Source organism: Schistocerca cancellata, chromosome 11 (genome assembly GCF_023864275.1).
Source record: "Schistocerca cancellata isolate TAMUIC-IGC-003103 chromosome 11, iqSchCanc2.1, whole genome shotgun sequence".
Taxonomy (NCBI): Eukaryota; Metazoa; Arthropoda; class Insecta; order Orthoptera; family Acrididae; genus Schistocerca; species Schistocerca cancellata.
The window spans coordinates 46,018,474-46,045,232 of NC_064636.1; the positions used below are offsets into that span (position 1 = coordinate 46,018,474).

The 26,759-nt window shown below is 43.0% G+C and overlaps 1 protein-coding gene across 1 annotated transcript in view; it reads right to left on the reverse strand.

The window, feature by feature from the left end:
• Positions 1 to 26,759, reverse strand: part of LOC126108168 (voltage-gated potassium channel subunit beta-2-like) — a 666,110-nt gene that overhangs the window by 25,252 nt on the left and 614,099 nt on the right. The window contains exons 7-10 of the mRNA XM_049913410.1: positions 25,453 to 25,659; positions 22,138 to 22,235; positions 13,188 to 13,235; positions 3,607 to 3,870 (exon numbers count right to left, since the gene is read on the reverse strand). Coding sequence (XP_049769367.1) covers positions 3,607 to 3,870; positions 13,188 to 13,235; positions 22,138 to 22,235; positions 25,453 to 25,659 — 617 coding nt within the window. The remainder of the gene's footprint in view (positions 1 to 3,606; positions 3,871 to 13,187; positions 13,236 to 22,137; positions 22,236 to 25,452; positions 25,660 to 26,759) is intronic.

Here is a 26,759-nt window from a genome sequence, read left to right on the forward strand (position 1 = left end):
TAAAAGAAATATTCACGACTGGAGTTAAAATTCAAGCTGAAAGGGTATAAATGATACGATTCGCTGATGACATTGCTACCTTGAGTGAAAGAGAAGAAGAATTACATGATCTGCTGAATGGAATGAACGATCTATTGAGTGCAGAATATGGATTGAGAGTGAATCGAAGAAAGACGAAAGTAATGAGAGGTAGCACAAATGAAAACAGCGAGAAACTGAACACAAGGATTCATGGTCACGAGGGAGATGAAGTTAAGGAATTCTGCTACCTAGGCAGCAAAATAACCAATGGTAGACGGAGCAAGGAGGACATAGAAAGTAGACTAGCAATGGCGAAAAGAGCGTTCCTGGCCAAGAGAAGTGTACTAGTGTCAAACATAGGCCTTAATTTGAGGAAGAAATTTCTAAGCATTTACGTTTGTAGCATAGTATTGTATGATAGTGAAACATGCACTGTGGTGAAACCGGATGTGAAGAGAATCGAAGTATCTGAGATGTGGTGCTACAGACGAATGTTGAAATTTAGGTGGACTGATAAGATAAGGAAATATGAGCTTAGAATGAAATTTTCACTCTACAGCAGAGTGTGCGCTGATGTGAAACGTCCTGGCAGATTAAAATTGTGTGCCGGACCTAGACTCGAACTCGGGACCTTTGCCTTCAAGTGCTCTACCATCTGAGCTACCGAAGCACGACTCACGCCCGGTACTCACAGCTTTACTTCTGCCAGTATCTCGTCTCCTACCTTCTCCTACCTCGGAAGGTAGGAGCCGAGGAACTGGTAGAATTGAAGCTGTGAGGACAGGGCGTGAGTCGTGCTTGGGTAGCTCAGTTGGTAGAGCACTTGCCCGCGAAAGGCGAAGGTCCCGAGTTCGAGTCTCGGTCCGGCACACAGTTTTAATCTGCCAGGAAGATTCAATGATGAGCTTGCTCACAGAACTGGAGAGGAAAAGAGAATGTGGAAAAGACTGACAAGGAGTAGAGACAGGTTGATAGGACATGCGCTAAGACATCAGGGAATGACTTTCATGGTACTAGAGGGAGCTGTAGAGGGCAGAAACTAAAAGTAAGACAGAGACTGGAATACATCGAGCAAATAATTGAAGACGCAGGTTGCAAGTACTACTCTGAGATGGAGAGGTTTGCACAGGAGAGGAATTTGGGGTGAGCTGCATCAAACCAATCAGGAGACTGATGACTCAAAAAAAAAGTGAAAGGGCTGTCCATATTGTCAGCAGGATCCCACTGTGTTGCACTCTTTGGAGGAAAACACGGGCAGAAGTTGAAAGAAGGCTCATCCGACCAAATGACTTTCTACAACTGCTCCACAGTGCAGATTTTATGGCTTTGTCACCACATTTTACTGTTATGGGCTTTTGCATCACTGGTGAGTAGTTTTGGAGTTCCACCTCGCCTTGTAATTCCCATCTTATGGAGTCCCCATTCTGTTGTTTTGATGCTGATAGGGTTTGAGAATGAGACATTCAGTTGTGGGTCCTCTTACTTTCTGTCACACTCCTCTTCAATGTTTGTGTGTCACGAACACGCAAGACACACGTTCGTCCATACTGTGATGCAAGCGATGATGTTTTCCCACTTTTGCTGTACACAGTATAAATCTTTTCTGTGGTGCCTCTCGAAAGCCCAAACACCTCGGATATAATGGGTTTGGAACCACCCACCATAACGACCATAAACAATTTGTTCACATTTCTGACATAATGCACTCACATCTACAGTGAACACTGCTCTGACCACGACTGACACTTGCACGATATTGACGACACTACACTGGTGCCATTAGTGGTCCAACAGGTTTGGCTAGCTTCGGCATTTATGTTCTAGCATGTGTCATGTGGTTTGCATATTTTTGTCCAACCCTCGTACATAGAGACTCCAGAAGCTCGTACTGGAGACCCTCAATGTTGAGTCCTGAAGACCTGACATGCTGTTTTTGAGAATAGATTGGATAACTCATTGGGCTTACCTACGAGGACTACACTACTGTCCATTAAAATTGCTACACCAAGAACAAATGCAGATGATAAACGGGTATTCATTGGACAAATATATTATACTTCAACTGACGTGTGATTACATTTTCATGCAATTTGGGTGCATAGATCCTGAGGAATCAGTACCCAGAACAACCAGCTCTGGCTGTAATAACGGCCTTGATACGCCTGCATATGGAGTCAAACAGAGCTTGGATGGAGTGTACAGGTTCAGCTGCCCGCGCAGCTTCAACACGATACCACAGTTCATCAAGAGTACTGGCTGGCATATCGTGACGAGCCAGTTGCACGGCCACCATTGACCAGACGTTTTCAGTTGGTGAGGGGTCTGGAGAATGTGCTGGCCAGGGCAGCAGTCGAACATTTTCAGTATCCAGAAAGGCCCGTACAGGACCTGCAACATGGGGTCGTGCATTATCCTGCTGAAATGTAGGGTTTTGTACAGATAGAATGAAGGGTACAGCCACGGGTCGTAACACATCTGAAATGTAACGTCAACTGTTCAAAGTGCCGTCAATGCAAACAAGAGGTGACCGAGACGTGTAACCAATGGCACCCCATACTATGACGCCAGGTGATATGCCAGTATGGCGATGACGAATAAACGCTTCCAAAGTGCGTTCACCGCGATGTCGCCAAATACGGATGCGGCCATCATGATGCTGCAAGCAGAACCTGGATTCATCCGAAAAAATGACGTTTTGCCATTCGTGCACCGAGGTTCGTCGTCGAGTACACCATCGCAGGCGGTCCTGTCTGTGATGCAGCGTCAAGGGTAACCGCAGCCCCCGTCTCCGAGCTGATAGTCCGTGCTGCTGCAAACGTCGCCGAACTGTTCGTGCAGATGGTTGTTGTCTTGCAACGTCCCCATCTGTTGACTCAGGGGTCGAGACGTGGCTGCACGATCCGTTACAGCCATGCCGATAAGATGCCTGTCATCTCGACTGCTGGTGATACGCGGCCGTTGGGATCCAGCACGGCGTTCCGTATTACCCTCCTGAACCCACCGATTCCTTATTCTGCTAACAGTCATTGGATGTCGTCCAACGCGAGCAGCAATGTCGCGATACGATAAATCGCAATCGCTATAGCCTACATTCCGATCTTTATCAAAGTCGGAAACGTGATGGTACGCATTTCTCCTCCTTACACGAGGCATCACTACAACGTTTCACCAGGCAACGCCAGTCAACTGCTGTTTGTGTATGAGAAATCGGTTGGAAAGTATCGTCATGTCAGCACGTTGTAGGTGTCGCCACCGGCGCCAACCTTGTGTGAATGCTGTGGAAAGCTAATCATCTTCTCCCTGCCAGTTAAATTTCGCGTCTGTAGCATGTCATCTTCGTGGTGTGTCAGTTTTAATGGCCAGTAGTGCATACGCATCTGTGGATTTGGCCAGCAATTGGAAACCCCATACTAGGTTTGTGTTTGAGCACATCTGAACAGTAGAAACATACGTTGTACACCGTATTAGTTGACCCTCCTGGTAGATCTTGTCTGCGTTACAGATTGTTTGGACAGATACACCCGTTTCCTCGAGCCCGTAGGTGATCTACTTTGACTTATTGGCTAGTCGGCCGGCTGGGCCCACCTGGAGCGACTGTATGCTCTCGTAGAGCTGGTCGGCGGAGGCGGCGCCCAGCAGTAGGCACTGGACGCTCTCGTTCTTGAGCCCCCACGCGATGGCCAGCTGCTGCACCGAGCAGCCCAGCCGCTCCGCCAGCTGCGCCACGTCCCGCACCTTCTCCTGCTGCGGCCGCCGCGCCGGTGGGGCGGGCTCGCGGGGCGTGTCGTCGCCTCCGCCCCCGCCTCCGCCCCCGCCGCCTCCACTGCGGTCCTTGACCCACGTGAAGCCCTGTGCGGCCACGGGTGCGTGGACCGGAGCGGCGTGCAGTTGGCAGGAACGCAGTGTTACACACCACACTGTCACTATCTACAGCAACAGCGGCAGCGGCGAGCGGCAGCGACAGCGGTACGAGGTAGGCTGTTCCAGCTCACCACCCTGCCTGGGGGCGCCTGGGCAGGCACGGGTACAGGTTGGCAAGGGTGGGCGAACGGCTGACACGGCGGGCTCGGAGTTGGGCCGTAGCGTTTACGGTCCCAGCTCATTGGCTGAAAGCTTGTGGACAGGGGTGGCCAACCAGCTTCCGCATGTGCAACATGGCTGTCTGGTGGGAAGTCTACACTTCAAGTACCTGTTCATGAATATGTTGAGAGGTGGATGTGGACACCCTTACCCCATGGAGCACATTGGTACATCATGGGTACAGGTGGGCAAGGGTGGGCAAACGGCTGACGGCCTCGGAATTGGGCTGTAGCATTTACGGTCACAGTTCATTGGCTGAAAGCCTGTGGACAGGGGTGGCCAACCAGCTTCTGCATGTGCAACATGGCCATCTGGTGGGAAGTCTACACTTCAAGTACCTGTTCATGAATATGTTGAGAGGTGGATGTGGACACCCTTACCCCATGGAGCACATTGGTACATCATGGGTACAGACAGGTGGGAAAGGGTGGGCAAACGGCTGACACAGGGGCCTCGGAATTGGGCGGTAGCGTTTATGGTCACAGCTCATTGGCTGAGAGCCTGTGGTCAGGGTGGCCAACAAGCTTCTGCATGTGCAACATGGCCATCTGGTGGGAAGTCTACACTTCAAGTACCTGTTTATGAATATGTTGAGAGGTGGATGTGGACACCCTTACCCCATGGAGCACATTGGTACATCATGGGTACAGGTGGGCAAGGGTGGGCAAACGGCTGACACAGGGGCCTCGGAATTGGGCTGTAGCATTTACGGTCACAGTTCATTGGCTGAAAGCCTGTGGACAGGGGTGGCCAGCCAGCTTCCACATGTGCAACATGGCTGTCTGGTGGGAAGTCTACACTTCAAGTACCTGTTCATGAATACGTTGAGAGGTGGATGTGGACACCCTTACCCCATGGAGCACATTGGTACATCATGGGTACAGGTGGGCAAGGGTGGGCAAACGGCTGACACAGGGGCCTCGGAATTGGGCCGTAGCATTTACAGTCACAGTTCATTGGCTGAAAGCCTGTGGACAGGGGTGGCCAACCAGCTTTGCATGTGCAACATGACCATCTGGTGGAAAGTCTACACTTCAAGTACATGTCCATGAGTATGTTTAGAGGTGGATGTGGGAACCCTTACCCCATGGAGGGCATTGGAAGAGTGTGAGTGCAGGTGTGCAAGGGTGGGCAAACGGCTGACAGGGGGCTTTGGAATTGGGCCATAGCATTTACAATCACAGCTGGTTGACTGAGAGCCTGTAGACAGGGGTAGCCACCAGCTTCCACATGTGCAACATGGCCATCTGGTGGAAAGTCTACACTTCAAGTACCTGTTCATGAGTCTGTTGAGAGGTGGATGTGGAAAACCTTACCCCATGGAGGGCATTGGAACAGTGTGAGTACACTTGTGCAAGGGTAGGCAAACGGCTGACAGGGGGCCTTGGAATTGGGCTGTAGCTTTTACAATCACAGTTCGTTCGCTGAGAGCCTGTGGACAGAGGTGGAACCAGCTTCCGCATGTGCTACATGGCTGTCTGGTGGGAAGTCTACATTTCAAGTGCCTGTTCACAAGCATGGTGAGATGTGGACGCGGGTGCCCTTACCCCATGGAGTGCATTGGAACAGCCTACTACATGAGCTGTAGGAGAGTCTGTATCTTTTCATTTTCATGTTTTTGGATTCCAGAGGTGTTAAAAAGCTGGGAAGACCATAGTCTACTGTACAATACTGCAGTGCCTGTGTTGTTCATCAGTACTGTGCAACATTATGTCAGACATGCACTGTTGTAAAATACGTGAAATGCATTTTCTGTCGCGACTATGAACAACCATCAGTTGAATGATGGAATGACGAAAATGGTTTACAGCCTAAGGAAGTTTGGTAAGGTGACTGCTTGCGATAAGTGGCAAAACTGGGCTCGTACCCCAGTCCAGCATAAATATCATTATGGTCATTCCATTATACAGCTGATGGTCATGCAACTGCAAATATATTTCATTTTCATCTATGATATCCCAAAATTAATCATTGGCTAGGTTCGACAACTGAATATACAGAGTGAACCCAAACGCCAATGACAGAATTTCGGAAGCTATTTAGTGAAATTTTCAGAGTATTTTGGTACAGAGGACACTGGGTTACCAGTGGGTGTTTAAAGAGTAATAATGCTCCCAAATTTATTCACTGACAACGAATTCATTGATATCAGTTGTATTATTTGTAGGTATACTAGTCACCAGCGACATATGAAAATTTCTGCCGGAAGCGGTCTTCAACCCGATTTGCTACTTATCATGACTGGTTATCTTAACCACTTTGGCTATCCATGAATCCTCTCTGGACCGACCCAAACTTCCATATGTCACACTGTCTCTATCCTTATGTCATAGTCCACTAAATTCATACCTACTGCTCGCAATATTACTTGGATTCCCGCAACAGGGGAATGAAGAAACGAGAAATCGATAGCAATGTTGTTATCATCTTATGCCCACATATATTACAAGCCTACGTAGGTGTATAATGACACAGTATCTATCTTGATTCCCCGTTTTTTCACTCTCCCTAATGCGGAATCCAAATAATACTGCTAGCAGTAGGTAATGAATTTTGTGGAGTACAATATAAGAACAGAGACAGTGTGACATATCGAAGTTTGGTTAGATTTAGGGAGCGTGCACGGATACTCAAAGTGGTTGAGCCAAGCACTCGCAATAATTGGGAAATCTGGGCCCGAGTACTGGTCCGTCACAAATTTTCATATATCACTGTTGGACAGTAGACCTGTGACTAATATAGAAAATGACAAGGAATTCGTGATCAGCAAATAAATCTTGCAGTATTTCGTAAGGCTGTGGCTTGTCACCAGTGTGTGTGTTCTTTCAGACATACATGTGTACATAATAGTGTTCTTATGATTTATTCAGTGTATTACCCCAATTGTCTTTATTCCTCTGACAATAATTTCACAATAGTGTAAACGCCTGTAACGTGCAAACTACAGAATAACTCAAAAATACTGAGACATTGTTCATGTCGCTGATGGAACAGCTCAGCATATCATCATCACGTTGTTTTCCTCTTTAATTCAGTAAACTCATACACAAGGTACAAGTCGGACAACTCTCCAACAGTAAGCCTATCCATGCTGCTGTGTACCGCCATGAATGTAGAACTAACATTGCTGGAAAAACTAATCTAAGAGAAGACTGAGCAGTACTGAATGCAAGCTTGAGGTAAAAGAGTATCGTGGGCATAATGGCTGTGAACAGTGGGTAGCTGACAGAATGGGCCGAGTTTGTTTCCAAATAAGGCATATAGCATATGACGTCAACATTTACACTGCTGCAAAGATATTTTCAGTGCAGTACAGATGCCAACATAAAAAGGGGTAATAAATCAAACGAAATGCAACTGTTATGTAACGAACCAGTGCAGAGTACACATCCTTCACACTAAAATACTCAGAAATACCTCTGCAGTTTTGTCAGTCTGTAGTGTATAGTTGATGTAAACTGTTCATGATGGCAATTTAGTGACGCCGTCGTGAAAGAGTATAATGCCATCCTTTGAATGGGATTCAGGTGGTTTATCAGAAAGTTGAGCCGTATGTCACTGAAAGTGTATAGGTCGCCACACCCACAGTCAGAGGACACACAAGCTTTCTAGGTGAAGAACCCCTCATATTGTAAAATGCAGGGTGAGCACAAAGTCCTACCCTGATTATAAAAATTTATAACATAATAAGTTACATTTATGCCGTTACATAGGTTAGTGTTACTAGTTGTTGTGACCAATAGATTGCGCTAGTGCTCCACAACAACGACGCGATCTGTTAGGTCACGTTAGTTGCTGGCGAAATGGCGTCGAAGCTGGAGGAAGCGCAATGCGTGCTTTGGTTTCACGAAACGAAATCGCCCATCAGTGTTCAGCGTAAATTTCGGGCTTCTTATGGACGTAGCCCTCGTGACGTTCAATCAGTAAAGCAAACTTTAACGAAACAGACAGCGTTGGAGATTGTCCTCGAGGTGGCAGGCCTCGTGTGAGTGAAGCAACTGTTGATCGTGTTCGGAAATCGTTTCAACGGAGTCCGTCTAAATCAACTCGTCAAGCATTACGTCAACTTCACATACCGCAAGCAAGGGTGGTGAACATTCTTCATGAAAGGCTTAGGTTGCATGCTTACAAAGTGCAAATCGTGCAGGCCTTGCAACTGAATGGTATGCTTACACGTGCTGAATTTGCAACTGAGATTCTCAACAGGATTGATTGCCCTAATGATAACTTAGATCGCATATGCTTTACCGGTTGAATCCACCTTTCATGTCAGTGGAATGGTAAATAGGCATAATGGGGTTCAGAGTCTCCAGATGCTAGTGTACAATTACAGCGAACAGCGAAAAAGGGAATGTTTGGTGCAGCCTCATGCATAACAAGGTTTTTGGATCGTTTTTCTTCGCGGAAAAATCCATTACCGCTAACATTTACTAAGACGTTTTTCAACAGTTCATTGCCCCACAGTTAGAAGAATATCTGCCATGGATAATTTTTCAGTAAGATGGAGCACTCCCCCACTGGGCTTTTTTGGTATGTGCGTGATTTTCTGGATGAAACATTTGCGGATCGGTGGATTGGAAGGAACGGTCCAACACCATGGCCACCCCGCTTTCCAGACATGCGCCCCTTGACTTTTTTTCCTGGAGCTATATCAAGGTCAGAGTCTTCGTCACACCAGTTGCTGACGTCGACGAACTGAAGGTTACAGTTCAATTCTTTTATCTTGGCGGGTCGCGCATGCCCGCCCAGATGCGGGAGATTGCTGCATTGCCAGTTGTACACGCCAAGAGAAGCAGCGCCATAGGACAGTATAGTTCGCAAACTTACGTTTAGGGGGGAACGTGCAGTTTATAAAGTAAAGCCACCATGGCCGCAATAAGCCTTTTGCTGCTACAGAGACGTGCTCCCCGCATTCCGCGATGTGCGCGATTTTGTCATCACTGCACTGCTCGCCTGTGCAGACACACGGTGTTTCGACTGCTTTGACACACTTTATCATTCGATTTCACAAAAACTATTTGGCCCAAAAATTTGATTTTTACACATCTTCTTGACTGATACCTTCCCCCCATAAATGACTTAATTTTGTTTGGATGTTCAACGTAGTTATTGTGCAGCATTAGATGTAGTAAACCATTGCACGAAATTTTGAAGAGTTTTCAGAGGTAAAATTCCATAGCGTATACTTTCTGTATGGTCGATTTTAGTTGCCACAACAAATTTTAAAAAATTACATTCAGACCAATAAAATTCATGAAGTAAGACACTTCAATATTGTTTTTAAATAAAGAAAATATTAAGCACAGATCAAGGATCGAACGCAGAACCTTTCGCTTAGCAGCCATACACTTTAACCATTACACTAACGCAGCTCATCATTCTGCATATCTCCCAGAGGACTTTAAATTATCACGCAAAATACCGACACACACTGTTGGTATGATTATGAATTATTCACGTTTCGTCGAAGTACAATAGGAAATAAACAATTACCACTGTTCTTTATTGCGAAAAAGCGGTTAGTGAGAATGATACAAACACCTTTCCTTGCTATCCCCTGAATTAGACGGCTTATTGCTTGTTTGGTTTAATTAATTAATAGAATATGAAGCGATTAGTATAACGAATACTTTTTCCAAACTTTCTATAAAAGAAAGTCTGCTATCAAGACACTGCTTTCGTTCAGTTACTCTATTTATGACTGAACGTTTCTGAAACTGAAGACACTCATCCGTGCTCTGCACTGCAGTCGAGCTCTGGCAACGTCGTTCTCTGTTCATTGGCTGACCGTGTTTCGTGACGTCAGATGCGCAGAACGAACCTAAACTCGGCCGCCGTCATAAATGACGCGCACTTTAGTATACAAGCTGCTGTGGGTACTGTGACAGAAAACACGTTACGAAACACCTGTCGGGAACTGTAATACCGCCTCGACGTTCTACGAGCTACCAAGGGAGCACACATTGAGGTTTACTGACGTAAGTGGTCTTAAAAAAAACCTAGTAACACTAACCTATGTAACGGCATCAAATGTAACTTATTATGTTGTACTGTAACTTATTATGTTATAAGTTTTCATAATCACGGCAAGACTTTGTGCACACCCTGTCAATTAACTGTGACCAGATGGATAAAGCTGACATTTTGGCCACACTTTCAGTGCCCACCATCTGTGTGTGCTAATGGGGAAAATTGTGTACCATGTTCGCGAACTCTCACACACATTTCGTCATGACTCCTGTTCTGGAAATAGCATCACGTCACATTTGGTTTCCTATGTTGGAAACAGTAGGAAATTTAACTTACTTCCCTCTTGGGGAAGCAAGTTTCATCTGTCTGTCACTGCTTTCACTACAATGGATGATTACCAATCATCAGTAAATCCGATGCTGACTGCTGTGAGTAATGATTAGATATGTCACTGAAAAATGGAAATAAACGTATGGCATTGTGGGCTGGGAGTCCCCCATTTGGGGAAGTTCGGCCGCTGAGGGGGCAAGTACTCATTGCATTCGACGCCACATTGGGCGACTGGCGCGCCAGATGGGGATGAAATGATGATGAGGAAAACACAACACCCAGTCCCTGAGCGGAGAAAATCTCTTGCCCAGCCGGGAATCGAACCCAGGCCCCTTGGCGTGGCATGCCACCGCGCTGACCACTCAGCTAACGGGGGCGGACTAGATACGTCATTGATGACTTGGAGACTTCCATTATGTATTAAGTCCAAAAAGCTGCTTCTGTTTTTGAGATGTTTATGTAATCACCACAGGCCTGTTTCAGCACTATTGTCATCATCAGGTGATCTGAAAGTAATGGTTTTGTTATATACTATTTTCTAGGGCAGTTGGTAGCCTACTTGTCATATATGAGATTGACAACCATACATTTATGGAATTCTTAACTTACCTATAACATCGCTGGTTAGTCACTTAAGCGTTTTTCTTACGTCTTTTAAAGTTATTTTATGACATAGCTTTCATAGGCTATATTTGTTGGAAGTTATAGCCTGAATTTTATTTCTTGTGTGTGACAATTTTTTGTTTGACGTTTAACCAGTGACGTTATAAGTTTACATCAGAGCAGTTACTTATAGATTTCCCTTAGTTACCGTGTTGTTTATTTTTATCTGTGAATGTGTGATTGGTTTGGCTTAGCTTATGTCTTTGGTTGTTTATCCGTTTTCATGATCGATGATTTGAATAAAGTTTTCTATATAGTGTTTATGTTTTAGACCTAATTGCTCGTTGAGTAATTGTTGTAGATATTTGTGTGCATTCATCGATCATGAAAACGGATAAACAACCAAAGACATAAGCTAAGCCAAACCAATCACAAATTCACAGATAAAAATAAACAACACGCTAACTAAGGGAAGCCGATAAGTAACTTCTCTGATGTAAACTTATGACATGATCGATAATTTGAATAAAGTTTTCTGTATAGTGTTTATGTGTTAGACCTAATTGCTCGTTGAGTAATTGTTGTAGATATTTGTGTGCATTCATCGATCATGAAAACGGATAAACAACGAAAGACATAAGCTAAGCCAAACCAATCACAAATTCACAGATAAAAATAAACAACACGCTAACTAAGGGAAACCGATAAGTAACTTCTCTGATGTAAACTTATGACATGATCGATGATTTGAATAAAGTTTTCTGTGTAGTGTTTATGTGTTAGACCTAATTGCTCGTTGAGTATTTATTGTGCATATTTGTGTGCACTCATCGATCATGAAAACGGATAAACAACCAAAGACATAAGCTAAGCCAAGCCACTCACACATTCACAGATAAAAATAAGCAACACGGTAACTAAGGGAAATCGATAAGTAACTGCTCTGATGTAAACTTATAACATCGTTGGTTAAACGTCAAACAAAAAATTGTCACACACAACAAATAAAATTCAGGCTATAACTTCCAACAAATATAGCCTATAAAAGCTACGTCATAAAATAACTTTAAAAGACGTAAGAAAAACGCTTAAGTGACTAACCAGCGATGTTATAGGTAAGTTAAGAATTCCATAAATATATGGTTGTCAATTTCATATATGACAAGTAGGCTACCGTCTGCCCTAGAAAACAGTATATAATAAAACCATTGCTTTAGGATAGCCTGATTATGGCAATAGTGCTGAAACAGGCCTGCCGTGATTCAATAAACATCTCAAAAACAGAAGCAGCTTTTTGGACTTAATTCATAATATCAATACACGACTTATATCGAACTGCAGGCCCATTGGAAACAACAATTGGAGACTTCCGGTGGAAGATTCAGCCATCTAACTGGAAAGATTTTACTTCGCCTTGCTGAATGGTACCATTCCATCATAAAGTGGGAGTGTTGCAAGTCCATCTGTCGAGTGAAGTGACTATGATGAGCGCATGTGGAATTTTAGTGTTGTATTTGTGATGTTAAGGATGAAAGTGAAGGATTGAAGTGTAGAAACTACTCTTTTGAACAAGAGCTGGGGGATGTTGACAGGAACTGTACCGTACCACCTTTCCTCAACTTGTTGCACAAATACTGGCACTTAGAATATCTTCCACCATCGTAACCAGCTGTTACATCCACTTCATACACAATCATACAATCGTATCTTAGCGAGTTGGTTATGGAGTCACTCAAAAGTGACACTTGTTCATCAGCAAACTGGAAATATCCTTAATAATGTGTAATTTTTTACCATAGACCACAACAGACCCCTGTGGGACACTCCCATTATTAAGTTTTTAATTTTGCCACATATTGGTTGAGATCAAAGATCTTTGGAATTGTATTCTCTAGGTATGAAAGGAAGCGCTATTAGGGATTTATCTTAATTTGGTACTACACTTTTACATTAATATCAGAATTGCACAAGTATTATTGCATCCTTTACATTTTCTAGGGATACACGATACAAATTGGCACATCAACAGTTTGGACAGATCTGGAAGGAAGCATGCTTCACAGGTAACAGGAAATGTTATACGCTAAACATGGCAGCTCACAGTACTCAGGCGACAGGCATATCTAGGAGGCTACAGGGGAACCAACTACGTTTGAAAAGGAGCGAACAATGTTTGGTCTGACCTCTTTCTGCGTCTCGTCCTCTGTCCAGCTGAAGGAGGAGTACTTGTTCTGAAACAACACAAAACAACACGCGATGCACACAGTAGGGCTGTGTAGGCAAGTACTATACACTATGGAGGAGCACAGGAAACTACTATCAACAACACTCAACTCTACAGGGTAACTGTACATGGAGAAATAATGAGCTAGTTACAGGTGTTATGCAATGGAGAAACAATTTGCAGTATTAAAGGTTGAGCATTTGACTACCAAATGGTTTATGCATAGAAGGAACATCACGAAAAAGGGGATCATCTCAATGTATTTACAGAAATTGTACACTGAAGCACAAAAAATTCTTTTATGTTATATGTCATTCTGGATGCCAATTAAAGTCTTATGGTTCTTCTAATATTTACAAGCGTCTTTTCATGTGATCCTTGCGCCTCGTGGAAATGAAAATGAAGGACAAATATAGAATATATATAAAAATTTATCAGGTTACCCTTCATTCAGAGGCTGTTGCACGCAGCGACTGCTATATTGAGTTGTAAATAATAGATTTTAGCTATCAGTCGTCCTTTTGAAATTTTATTGGCAGATCTAGATTTCAGCTATTCATTGAGTATTCAATGAACTGTGGATGAAGCCCGACCAACAGGCATTACATGCATTGAGCAAAAATGATAGTGCATTGAGAATGGCTAGTTTCTAGCTGAAATCTAGATCTGCCAATAAAATTTAAAAAGGATGACTCATAGCTGAAATCTATTATTTACAAATAAAAATATATTATATACTTTGTATTATATTGTTGTTGTTGTTGTGGTCTTCAGTCCTGAGACTGGTTTGATGCAGCTCTCCATGCTACTCTATCCTGTGCAAGCTTCTTCATCTCCCAGTATCTACTGCAACCTACATCCTTCTGAATCTGCTTAGTATATTCATCTCTTGCTCTCCCTCTACGATTTTTACCCTCCACACTGCCCTCCAATGCTAAATTTGTGATCCCTTGATGCCTCAAAACATGTCCTACCAACCGATCCCTTCTTCTAGTCAAGTTGTGCCACAAACTTCTCTTCTCCCCAATCCTATTCAATACCTCCTCATTAGTTACGTGATCTACCCACCTTATCTTCAGCATTCTTCTGTAGCACCACATTTCGAAAGCTTCTATTCTCTTCTTGTCCAAACTAGTTATCGTCCATGTTTCACTTCCATACAGGGCTACACTCCATACAAATACTTTCAGAAACGACTTCCTGACACTTAAATCTATACTCGATGTTAACAAATTCCTCTTCTTGAGAAACGCTTTTCTTGCCATTGCCAGTCTACATTTTATATCCTCTCTACTTCGACCATCATCGGTTATTTTACTCCCTAAATAGCAAAACTCCTTTACTACTTTAAGTGTCTCATTTCCTAATCTAATTCCCTCAGCATCACCCGACTTAATTTGACTACATTCCATTATCCTCGTTTTGCTTTTGTTGATGTTCATCTTATATCCTCCTTTCAAGACACTGTCCATTCCATTCAACTGCTCTTCCAAGTCCTTTGCTGTCTCTGACAGAATTACAATGTCATCGGCGAACCTCAAAGTTTTTACTTCTTCTCCATGAATTTTAATACCTACTCCGAATTTTTGTTTTGTTTCCTTTACTGCTTGCTCAATATACAGATTGAATAACATTGGGGAGAGGCTACAACCCTGTCTTACTCCTTTCCCAACCACTGCTTCCCTTTCATGCCCCTCGACTCTTATAACTGCCATCTGGTTTCTGTACAAACTGTAAATAACCTTTCGCTCCCTGTATTTTACCCCTGCCACCTTTAGAATTTGAAAGAGAGTATTCCAGTTAACATTGTCAAAAGCTTTCTCTAAGTCTACAAATGCTAGAAACGTAGGTTTGCCTTTTCTTAATCTTTCTTCTAAGATAAGTCGTAACGTCAGTATTGCCTCACGTGTTCCAACATTTCTACGGAATCCAAACTGATCTTCCCCGAGGTCGGCTTCTACCAGTTTTTCCATTCGTCTGTAAAGAATTCGCGTTAGTATTTTGCAGCTGTGACTTATTAAACTGATAGTTCGGTAATTTTCACATCTGTCAACACCTGCTTTCTTTGGGATTGGAATTATTATATTCTTCTTGAAGTCTGAGGGTATTTCGCCTGTCTCATACATCGTGCTCACCAGATGGTAGAGTTTTGTCATGACTGGCTCTCCCGAGGCCATAAGTAGTTCAAATGGAATGTTGTCTACTCCCGGGGCCTTGTTTCGACTCAGGTCTTCCAGTGCTCTGTCAAACTCTTCACGCAGTATCTTATCTCCCATTTCATCTTCATCTACATCCTCTTCCATTTCCATAATATTGTCCTCAAGTACATCGCCCTTGTATAAACCCTCTATATACTCCTTCCACCTTTCTGCCTTCCCTTCTTTGCTTAGAACTGGGTTGCCATCTGAGCTCTTTATATTCATACAAGTGGTTCTCTTCTCTCCAAAGGTCTCTTTAATTTTCCTGTAGGCAGTATCTATCTTACCCCTAGTGAGACAAGCCTCTACATCCTTACATTTGTCCTCTAGCCATCCCTGCTTAGCCATTTTGCACTTCCTGTCGATATCATTTTTGAGACGTTTGTATTCCTTTTTGCCTGCTTCATTTACTGCATTTTTGTATTTTCTCCTTTCATCAATTAAATTCAATATTTCTTCTGTTACCCAAGGATTTCTATTAGCCCTCGTCTTTTTACCTACTTGATCCTCTGCTGCCTTCACTACTTCATCCCTCAGAGCTACCCATTCTTCTTCTACTGTATTTCTTTCCCCCATGCCTGTCAATTGTTCCCTTATGCTCTTCCTGAAACTCTCTACAACCTCTGGTTTAGTCAGTTTATCCAGGTCCCATCTCCTTAAATTCCCACCTTTTTGCAGTTTCTTCAGTTTCAATCTGCAGTTCATAACCAATAGATTGTGGTCAGAATCCACATCTGCCCCAGGAAATGTCTTACAATTTAAAACCTGGTTCCTAAATCTCTGTCTTACCATTATATAATCTATCTGATACCTACTAGTATCTCCAGGATTCTTCCAGGTATACAACCTTCTTTTATGATTCTTGAACCAAGTGTTGGCTATGATTAAGTTATGCTCTGTGCAAAATTCTACAAGGCGGCTTCCTCTTTCATTCCTTCCCCCCAATCCATATTCACCTACTATGTTTCCTTCTCTCCCTTTTCCTACTGACGAATTCCAGTCACCCATGACTGTTAAATTTTCGTCTCCTTTCACTACCTGAATAATTTCTTTTATCTCGTCATACATTTCATCTATTTCTTCATCATCTGCAGAGGTAGTTGGCATATAAACTTGTACTACTGTAGTAGGCATGGGCTTTGTGTCTATCTTGGCCACAATAATGCGTTCACTATGCTGTTTGTAGTAGCTAACCCGCACTCCTATTTTTTTATTCATTATTAAACCTACTCCTACATTACCCCTATTTGATTTTGTATTTATAACCCTGTAATCACCTGACCAAAAGTCTTTTTCCTCCTGCCACCGAACTTCACTAATTCCCACTATATCTAACTTTAACCTATCCATTTCCCTTTTTAAATTTTCTAACCTACCTGCCCGATTAAGGGATCTGACATTCCACGCTCCGATCCGTAGAACGCCAGTTTTCTTTCTCCTGATAACGACGTCCTCCTGAGTAGTCCCCGCCCGGAGATCCGAATGGGGGACTATTTTACCTCCGGAATATTTTACCCAAGAGGACGCCATCATCATTTAATCATACAGTAGAGCTGCATTTCCTCTGGAAAAATTACGGCTGTAGTTTCCCCTTGCTTTCAGCCGTTCGCAGTACCAGCACAGCAAGGCCGTTTTGGTTAATGTTACAAGGCCAGATCAGTCAATCATCCAGACTGTTGCCCCTGCAACTACTGAAAAGGCTGCTGCCCCTCTTCAGGAACCACATGTTTGTCTGGCCTCTCAACAGATACCCCTCCGTTGTGGTTGTATACTAATAAAACAAATTAAAGTTATTGACATGCCTTGGTTTCATTTACTACCAATCCCTGGTATCTTCAGAATATCAAAGGGTGTGTCCCAGTAAACACTGTCAAAAAGTCTTCAAAATCTCTAAACAAAGGTCTGCCTTTCTTCAGCCTACCTTCTAAGATACTTAGTACAGTCAGTGTTGTCTTGTGTATTCTTACATTTCTCCAGAAGCCCAACTGATCCACCCAAAAGTTGGTTTCTACTAGTCTACCTAGTCATATGTAAATATTTCGTGCCAGTATTTAGCAACCATGACGTACTAGACTGTTTGGCTTCACACCTGTCAACACATACCTTCTTTGGAATAGGAATTATGACATCCTTCTATAGGTCAGAGAATACTTAATCGAGCTCATACATCGTACAAACCAGGTGGAATAGCTCAGATTGTTACTAATTGTTGCTCCTTTATAAAGTGTGTAATCTCAGCAATGAGCATGATGAAGTTGAAGACATATTTCTGGAGCCACACTGGAGTCCAGAGCATTCCACCAGGTATATGAGAGCTCTCTGTAGTGTGTATTGTAAAATAGGAAGGCTCTTAATTTTTGAAACTTCTATTTTCCTCTTGCTAACCCTCATTTTGCTTCCATTTCACACAAAAATGAGTAGTGTGTAATTTGGGCTCAACAGAAAAATGGGAAGGCATGACCCTTGGTCCTGCCATATGAGAAAAAAAGAAAAATCCTATAAAATTTAATTCATTTTATATCCCAAAAAATATCATTTAGAAGTAGTTGGTTAACCAAAACATTATTGATTTCAACTTTAATATTAATGTTGCTGTATTAATTTCAATAGCAAGGAACTATTTACAATGCGTGGGAAGTAATATGACGAGAAAATCTCATTTTCCAAATAGAATTTTTAATTCTCCGACAAAATCTCGTTTCATGCTCTGTAAACTTACAGTGATACTCGGGACAAACCGAGGCACATACAGCGTCTGGTTTACATGTTTTGTACGTCGTTTGTTATAGCCCTCCATGAATTTGATGCTTCGTTCAGCCAGACCATTTACAAATTTCAGCTAAATAACCAAGTGTACAGCGTTGAAGGAATTTTCATGCCACACTGATAGGTCTGTGTTAAGGAACTCAATACTCAAATCTAACCTGGAAAAAAGATAGTCGTATTTTATTAGAACGACGTTATTGATGATTTATGGGATTTGGTAGATTGATGCTTGAATTTTATCAATATTTTTGTGTTATTTTACTGTCTGTCGATTTACTACACTGACCATTTTCGTCTCTGATTGAAAAGACTAATTAGCATCAAAGATGGTTAGAGCAACACAGCAGGAAGCAGAGGTCGTAAATGATTTTTGGATTTATGTAAATGTGCATGAACTATGTCTCGACAGACAGTATGATATTTATTAAGGTTTGAAAGAACACTGAAATCAAGATACCGTTGACTGATCAATAACTGACCATCTTCAGCAAATTAAATGAAGATGCTGACATAACATTATTGTTCGGGAGAGCTCGTCTCTAGAGTTTAGACACCGGTTGTAAATCTTTCTCTATGACGTCCGTTCGCCGACTTGTTCCGGATAGGATGAACTGGATAGGGCAACATAAACACACAGTCCCCCTGTGAGTAGGGTCCATTTCACTTACGGATCTCTGATGATCTTGCAGCGTATTTCCGTAGTTGGCTTGGTTTTTGATACAAAAGTTCTAACTTTTTATGTGGTTCCTCATGTCCTGCAGTGCATTTCACAATTTTCTCAGTATATGATTACTTTTACACAGTCTGTGTGGAACTTTTATAGACAATTAACTTAAACAACCTCAAACTGTACATGAAACCCATTTAAGTTAGTTTGCCAAACGGCAGTTAACTTGTAGTTCTTTGAAATTACAATGAAATGAATACCCTTAGCTGCATACAGGCGTTGATATAAGTCGACGGGGACAGTTCGAAATGTGTGCTCCGACAGGGACTCGAACCCGGGATCTCCTGCTTACATGGCAGACACTCTATCCATCTGAGCCACTGGGGACACAGAGGATAGTGCGACTGCAGGGACTTATCTTTGGCACGCCTCCCGTGAGACCCACATTCCCAACTTATTGTCCCGTACTATATTCATAGTGCCCCCGCCCATTATACTCACTACTCGCGGCTTTTACTGCCGATTCCCGTAGGAGTTAGGGCACTGTTTGTGCATCCGCACAGAAGAAGATGGTCAAATGGCCAGTGAGCCTTAACTATATATATATAAAGATGGTATCTGTTCTGTCTGACATGTCCGAAAGAACAGATACCATCTTCATATACATATTGTAGTTCTTTCATGCGAGTAAAACTGGAGTGAAAACACCATCTCCCGTAAACAAACTGAAGACATTTATCATCATCATCATCATCATCATCATCATCATTTAAGACTGATTATGCCTTTCAGCGTTCAGTCTGGAGCATAGCCCCCCTTATACAGTTCCTCCATGATCCCCTATTCAGTGCTAACATTGGTGCCTCTTCTGATGTTTAAACCTATTACTTCAAAATCATTCTTAACCGAATCCAGGTACCTTCTCCTCGGTCTGCCCCGACTCCTCCTACCCTCTACTGCTGAATCCATGAGTCTCTTGGGTAACCTTGCTTCTCCCATGCGTGTAACATGACCCCACCATCTAAGCCTGTTCGCCCTGACTGCTACATCTATAGACTTCATTCCCAGTTTCTCTTTGATTTCCTCATTGTGGACACCCTCCTGCCATTGTTCCCATCTACTAGTACCTGCAATCATCCTAGCTACTTTCATATCCGTAACCTCAACCTTGCTGATAAGGTAACCTGAATCCACCCAGCTTTCGCTCCCATACAACAAAGTTGGTCGAAAGATTGAACGGTGCACAGATAACTTAGTCTCGGTACTGACTTCCTTCTTGCAGAAGAGAGTAGATCGTAGCTGAGCGCTCACTGCATTAGCTTTTCTACACCTCGCTTCCAGTTCTTTCACTATGTTGCCATCCTGTGAGAATATGCATCCTAAGTACTTGAAACCGTCCACCTGTTCTAACTTTGCTCCTCCTATTTGGCACTCAATCCGTTTATATTTCTTTCCCACTCACATTACTTTCGTTTTGGAGATGCTAATCTTCATACCATAGTCCTTACATTTCTGACCTAGCTCTGAAATATTACTTTGCAAACTTTCAATCGAATCTGCCATCACAACTAAGTCATCCGCATATGCAAGACTGCTTATTTTGTGTTCACATATCTTAATCTCACCCAGCCAGTCTATTGTTTTCAACATATGGTCCATAAATAATATGAACAACAGTGGAGACAGGTTGCAGCCTTGTCTTACCCCTGAAACTACTCTGAACCATGAACTCAATTTACCGTCAACTCTAACTGCTGCCTGACTATCCATGTAAAGACCTTTAATTGCTTGCAAAAGTTTGCCTCCTATTCCATAATCTTGTAGAACAGACAATAACTTCCTCCTAGGAACCCGGTCATATGCCTTTTCTAGATCTATAAAGCATAGACACAATTCCGTGTTCCACTCATAACACTTCTCCATTATTTGCCGTAAGCTAAAGATCTGGTCCTGACAACCTCTAAGAGGCCTAAACCCACACTGATTTTCATCTAATTGGTCCTCAACTAATACTCGCACTTTCCTTTCAACAATACCTGAGAAGATTTTACCCACAACGCTTATTAAAGAGATACCTCTGTAGTTGTTACAATCTTTTCTGTTTCCATGTTTAAAGATTGGTGTGATTACTGCTTTTGTCCAGTCTAATGGAACCTGTCCCGACTCCCAGGCCATTTCAATTATCCTGTGTAGCCATTTAAGACCTGACATTCCACTGTATTTGATGAGTTCCGACTTAATTTCATCCACCCCAGCCGCTTTATTGCACTGCAATCTACTGACCATTTTTTCCACTTCCTCAAATGTGATCCTATTTCCATCATCATTCCTATCCCATTCTACCTCGAAATCTGAAACATTACTGATCGTATTTTCACCTACATTGAGCAACTCTTCAAAATATTCCCTCCATCTGCCCAAGGCATCCACAGGATTCACCAGCAGTTTTCCTGACCTGTCCAAAATGCTTGTCATTTCCTTCTTACATCCCTTTCGAAGACTGCTAATTACACTCCAGAATGGTTTTCCAGCAGCTTGACCCATAGTCTCCAACCTGTTTCCAAAGTCTTCCCACGATTTATTCTTAGATGCTGCAATTATCTGTTTGGCTTTGTTTCTTTCTTCAACATAACTTTCTCTGTCTACCTGGGTTCTGGTATGTAGCCATTTTTTATACGCCTTCTTTTTCCTTTTACAGGCTGCCTTGAATGTATCATTCCACCAAGCTGTTTGCTTCATCCTACTTTTACACACATTCTTTAGCCACTTCTAGTACTGTGTCCCTGTACCTTGTCCATTCCTTTTCCAATGACTGTAATTGACTACATTCAACTAACTGGTACCTTTCTGAGATCGCTGTTATGTACTTGTGCCTGATTTCCTTATCCTGAAGTTTCTCCACTCTTATCCTCCTACATATGGACTGACCTCCTGCACTTTCGGCCTCACAATCCCAATTTCACTGCAGATTAAATAATGATCAGTGACATCAACGAATCCCCTGAATACACGTGTGTCCCTCACAGCCTTACTGAATTATCTACATTTATCATGTAGAAATAATAGTTTGCCAATTTTATGTTTTTTTTCTATTTTTATGGATTTTACGTTTTTGAAGGCTCAGAGACACTCTGTCCCCTTTATACTAGTGATCCCAAATTTCATCCAGCTCGTTTTCATGTGGAATGGAACCAAGTTAGGGGCAGCCCAGGAATAATTACTACAAATTTGGGAAAGTGCCTTATAAGGGCTGCTCTGAGTGTTGAGGGCAGACTCACCTTGAAGGAGGGCCTAGTGAAGAGAGGCATGCCACTGTCGTCCACCTTGCCGGACACCAGACCCATGGTGAGAGGGGACCACGCCATCAGGCCCACCCCTGCAACCAGAGCATGGCACCACGTCACCACAGCAGGTCGGTCGATTTACTACCGCACACCACGAATATCAGCACTACCTGGCAATTCAGAGTGGCTGCAAAATTAGTGGAAAATTTAATGATGGTGTTCAGTGAAAAGAGACTGAAGGAGATACTGAATACGTCAAGGGAGGCTTGGTCTATGGGGAAAGTCTTTGGCTGGTAACCAAAATGTCCTTGGTCCTTCGCTCAAATCCAGCCAGTGCTTAAATTTTAAACAAAAACCATCAGCATGGATGACAGAAGATTTTAGGTGTAATGAGTCCCCCTCAATCTGTCTGCAGTCTTGTCGAACAGGGCAAACAAGTGGAGAGAGTTTCAGGGCAATATCTTGCCCTTGCAATGGGAAACTACCCCTAAAAAGTGTATGAATCTGCAATTATCAGAAGCATATTTACACTTAGGATTTGTTGTGTATCTACACGACATGTATCCTGTAATGAAAAGTAACCTGATAATCACTCTTTTGGAAAAAGATTCCAAACGAAGTCACCATTTGGATCTGCAGGAGTGTGCCAATTGGGAGGTAACCATGAGAAAAAGATTGTAAACTATAATCAACCCAAGGGTACACTTATATGATTATCAGTGTGGATTGTCAGAAGCTGAACATGGGAGTGAAGCTAGCAAATCTGGAGAGGGAAAGCTGAAGGCTCAATCTGGATATAATGGGGTAAGTGAAGTGAAATGTTATTTGAAGAAATTCCAAATAATTACTGTCCCTTTCCACTTTTATCATTATCATTCTGTTATTTATTTTTTTACATATATTTTGCTTACATGCTTATTCTAACAAATTTCATAAAAATGTCTCATTGCCTTTGGTAACATACAAGTTCATTGCTGATTGGTACTCATCATCTAATATATTGTCAGTGTTGATAAACAACTATATAGTAATTTCCCAAACACTACGAATGCTGGAAACAATCTAATTGAAGAAAAAATACCACTAGCTAAGTTAGTATAGGGTGGCTGCTATGTATCCAGTGTACAAGTGCATGGCTAGTGATACACAGATGAAGAGTATTAACGAACATGAGTGATCCAGGCTAGTGCCAATGAATTAATTTCATATGTAAAAACTATTTGTATTTAGAGAACCTCAAACAATTAATGTAATATCATTTTAAATTATCAGGACCACATCGCAGTGTGCTGTTGAGAAGTACTTTGTCACCTGCACGTCTTTCAAAATTTTCTCGCTGCTCTGGCATGCCTCTGACAGTAGCTAATCAGTGGTGTACTGTAATTATAATTCTGAGCAAAACGTTTAGAAAATATTTCACTTTTGTGTGCAATTTTGTTGCTTTACAACTGGGTATCAAATGTGCACATTTACACGTGCAAACATTTTGACCAGTTAGTGCTTTGTGTGGTCCTTGACATTATCAGTTGTGAATCTGGTATGCAGCTTAATTTCACCAATATATGTGTAACAGTATTAAATGCATACTGGCCTTGTGCTGCATCCTGTCTAAAGTGAGCCAAGTCGGTGTGTGCATGTCAATTATAGCGACGAGTGTACTACGACAACAACAATTGTCGGATCTTATGATCTAACCCTTGTACAGAAGAGAGAGAAATTATTCATTCTCAAAGTGAAGTTAGCAGGAATAGTTATATTCTTTTGATTTCCATACCCCAGGATTCATATACACAATACATTTCTCCCTGAGGGAGAAGTACAAAATTTTCACAAGGTTGAGATGTACTGTCCCTTTAAAGACTAGCAGGAACAGAGTAGTGACTTTCTTCAATGAGGAAGCTACAACACTGTATACAAAAGGCTATGCACATTAGCTGTCTCATCTCTTTAGAGTACGGGTCACTCAGCACTTTGGAAACACCAGAAGAAATTCCTGTTGCCAGTGAAGCTATCCACATGTGCAAGCTGATATCTTTGGAGCAAGATTATTAATGAAGCTTCGTGCCAGATTAAAACTGTGTGCCGGACTGAGACTCGAACTCAGTACCTTTACCTTTTGCGGGCAAGTGCTGTACCAAGCTCTGCCAGGAAATTTCATATCAACACACATTCTGCTGCGGAGTGAAAATCTCATTCTGCAAGCATCCCCTCGGCTGTGGCTAAGCCATGTCTCCGCAATATTCTTTCTTTCAGGAGTGCTAGTCCTGCATGGTTCGCAGGAGAACTTCAGTAAAGTTTGGAAGGTAGGAGACGAGGTACTGGCGGAAGTAAAGCTGTGAGGACGGGGCGTAAGTAGTTCTTGGGCAGCTCAGTTGGTAGAGCACTTGCCCGCGAAAGGGAAAGGTCCCGAGTTCGAGTCTCGGTCGGGCACACAGTCTTAATCTGCCAGGGAGTTCCATATCAGCGCACACTCCGCTGCAGAGTGAAAATCTCATTCTGGTAAGATTATTATTAGCTTTGGAATTGGCAGAAGAAACTCTAATGACGAGTCGAGACTAGTTATGGCCATCCATTGGTCAGCACTCGAATAGCTTTCGACCAGTCATGACTCATTGAAACTGGGAGAGTGTCCTGGCTGAACGCATTCGCGTGATGATGACTGGATTTGATCACTACTCTAATGAACATTATGTGAGTCAAGCAAGCGTCTGGTATGCGTTATTAGGTGAAGTAGCATCGGTCATATTTGGCAAGTTTTCCCAAGCCATGCAAAACGTAATCTCCCTCTCTCTCTGGAATTAGCACACTGGACTCCCATTCAGGACAGTCCAAACCCGCGTCCGGCCATCCTGGTTTAGGTTTTCCATGATTTCCCTAAATCGCTTCAGGCAGATGCCAGTATGGTTCCTTTGAAAGGGCACAGCTGACTTCCCTTATACGATGGGACTGATGACATCGCCGTTTGGTCCCCTCCCCCAAATGAACCGACCATTCACCTGTCTGGCACACCGCAGCCCAGCGCAGAGTGCTTCTCGGGTGGGGCTGGCGCCGGCACTCACCACCGAGCGAGGTGGCGCAGTGGTTAGACAATGGACTCGCATTCGGGAGGACGACGGTTCAATCCCGCGTCCGGCCATCCTGATTTAGGTTTTCCGTGATTTCCCTACATCACTCCAGGCAAATGCCGGGATGGTTCCTCTGAAAGGGCACGGCCGACTTCCTTCCCCATCCTTCCCTAATCTGATGAGACCAATGACCACGCTGTCTGGTCTCCTTCCCCAAACAACCAACCAACCAACCGGCACTCACCTATCTTGTTGTAGAGCTCCGGCATGTAGAGCTCGGTCTTGTCGCGGCAGAACATGTGGTACTCGGCCTGCTCGCAGATCGGCGTGACGCAGTTGAACTGCCGGCAGTTGGTGTAGGCCTCCATGACCTCGACAGGCGTCCAGCGCGCCGTGCCCCAGTACATGGCCCAGCCCTGGCTGATTACGTGGTTCATGGCGCGCACCACCTCTGGAACACGCAAGCAGACACTGGACTCAGCTGCTCGGGACCATTTGGAGTCTACCTACGCCGGTGAAACACTGCACTTGCGAGTTCGCGTCATTTCAAGTTAGGTTGGCTACACTGCACTAGCGATGTCGCGACAAAAGCCTCAGCACACACAGCAGGTGATACAGATTTCCGTTCCACCTCGTAAACGTAAGCTACTCAGCATAAAAATTCGTTTTTGAGTTGCTACCATAATAAAAAAAACGACAACAGCATAATACTGTAGCTATAAGTATAACAAAGCACGCGCTTTCGATAACAGAGCAAAGAAATACAGGAAACAAGCTTTTGATCGTGACCAGTATTTTGAATAACAGTATGGTCATGGGTGACTGGAATTCGACAGTAGGAAAAGGGACAGAAGGAAACGTAGTAGGTGAATATGGACTGAGGCTAAGCAATGAAAGAGGAAGCCGCCTGGTAGAGTTTTGCACGGAGCATAACTTAATCATACCTAACACTTGGTTCAAGAACACATGGAAGAATTCTGGAGATACTAGCAGGTATCAGATAGATGATATACTGGTAAGACACAAATTTAGGAACCAGTTTTTAAATTGTAAGACATTTCCAGTGGCAGGTGTGGACTCTGACCACAATCTACTGGTTATGAACTGCAGATTAAAACTGAAGAAACTGCAAAAAGGTGGAAATTTAAGGAGATGGGACCTAAATAAACTGACTAAACCAGAGGTTGTACAGAGTTTCAGGGAGAGCATAAGGGAACAATTGACAGAAATGGGGGAAAGAAGTACAGTAGAAGAAGAATAGGTAGCTTTGAGAGATGAAATAGTAAAGGTAGCAGAGGATCGAGTAGGTAAAAAGACGAGCGCTAGTAGAAATCCTTGGGTAACAGGAGAAATATTGAATTTAATTGATGAAAGGAGAAAATATAAAAATGCAGTAAATGATGCAGCCAAAAAGGAATACAAACGTCTCAAAAATGAGATCGATAGGATGTGCAAAATGGCTAAGCAGGGATGGCTAGAGGACAAATGTAAGGATGTAGAGGCTTATCTCACTAGGGGTAAGATAGATACCGCCTACAGGAAAATTATAGA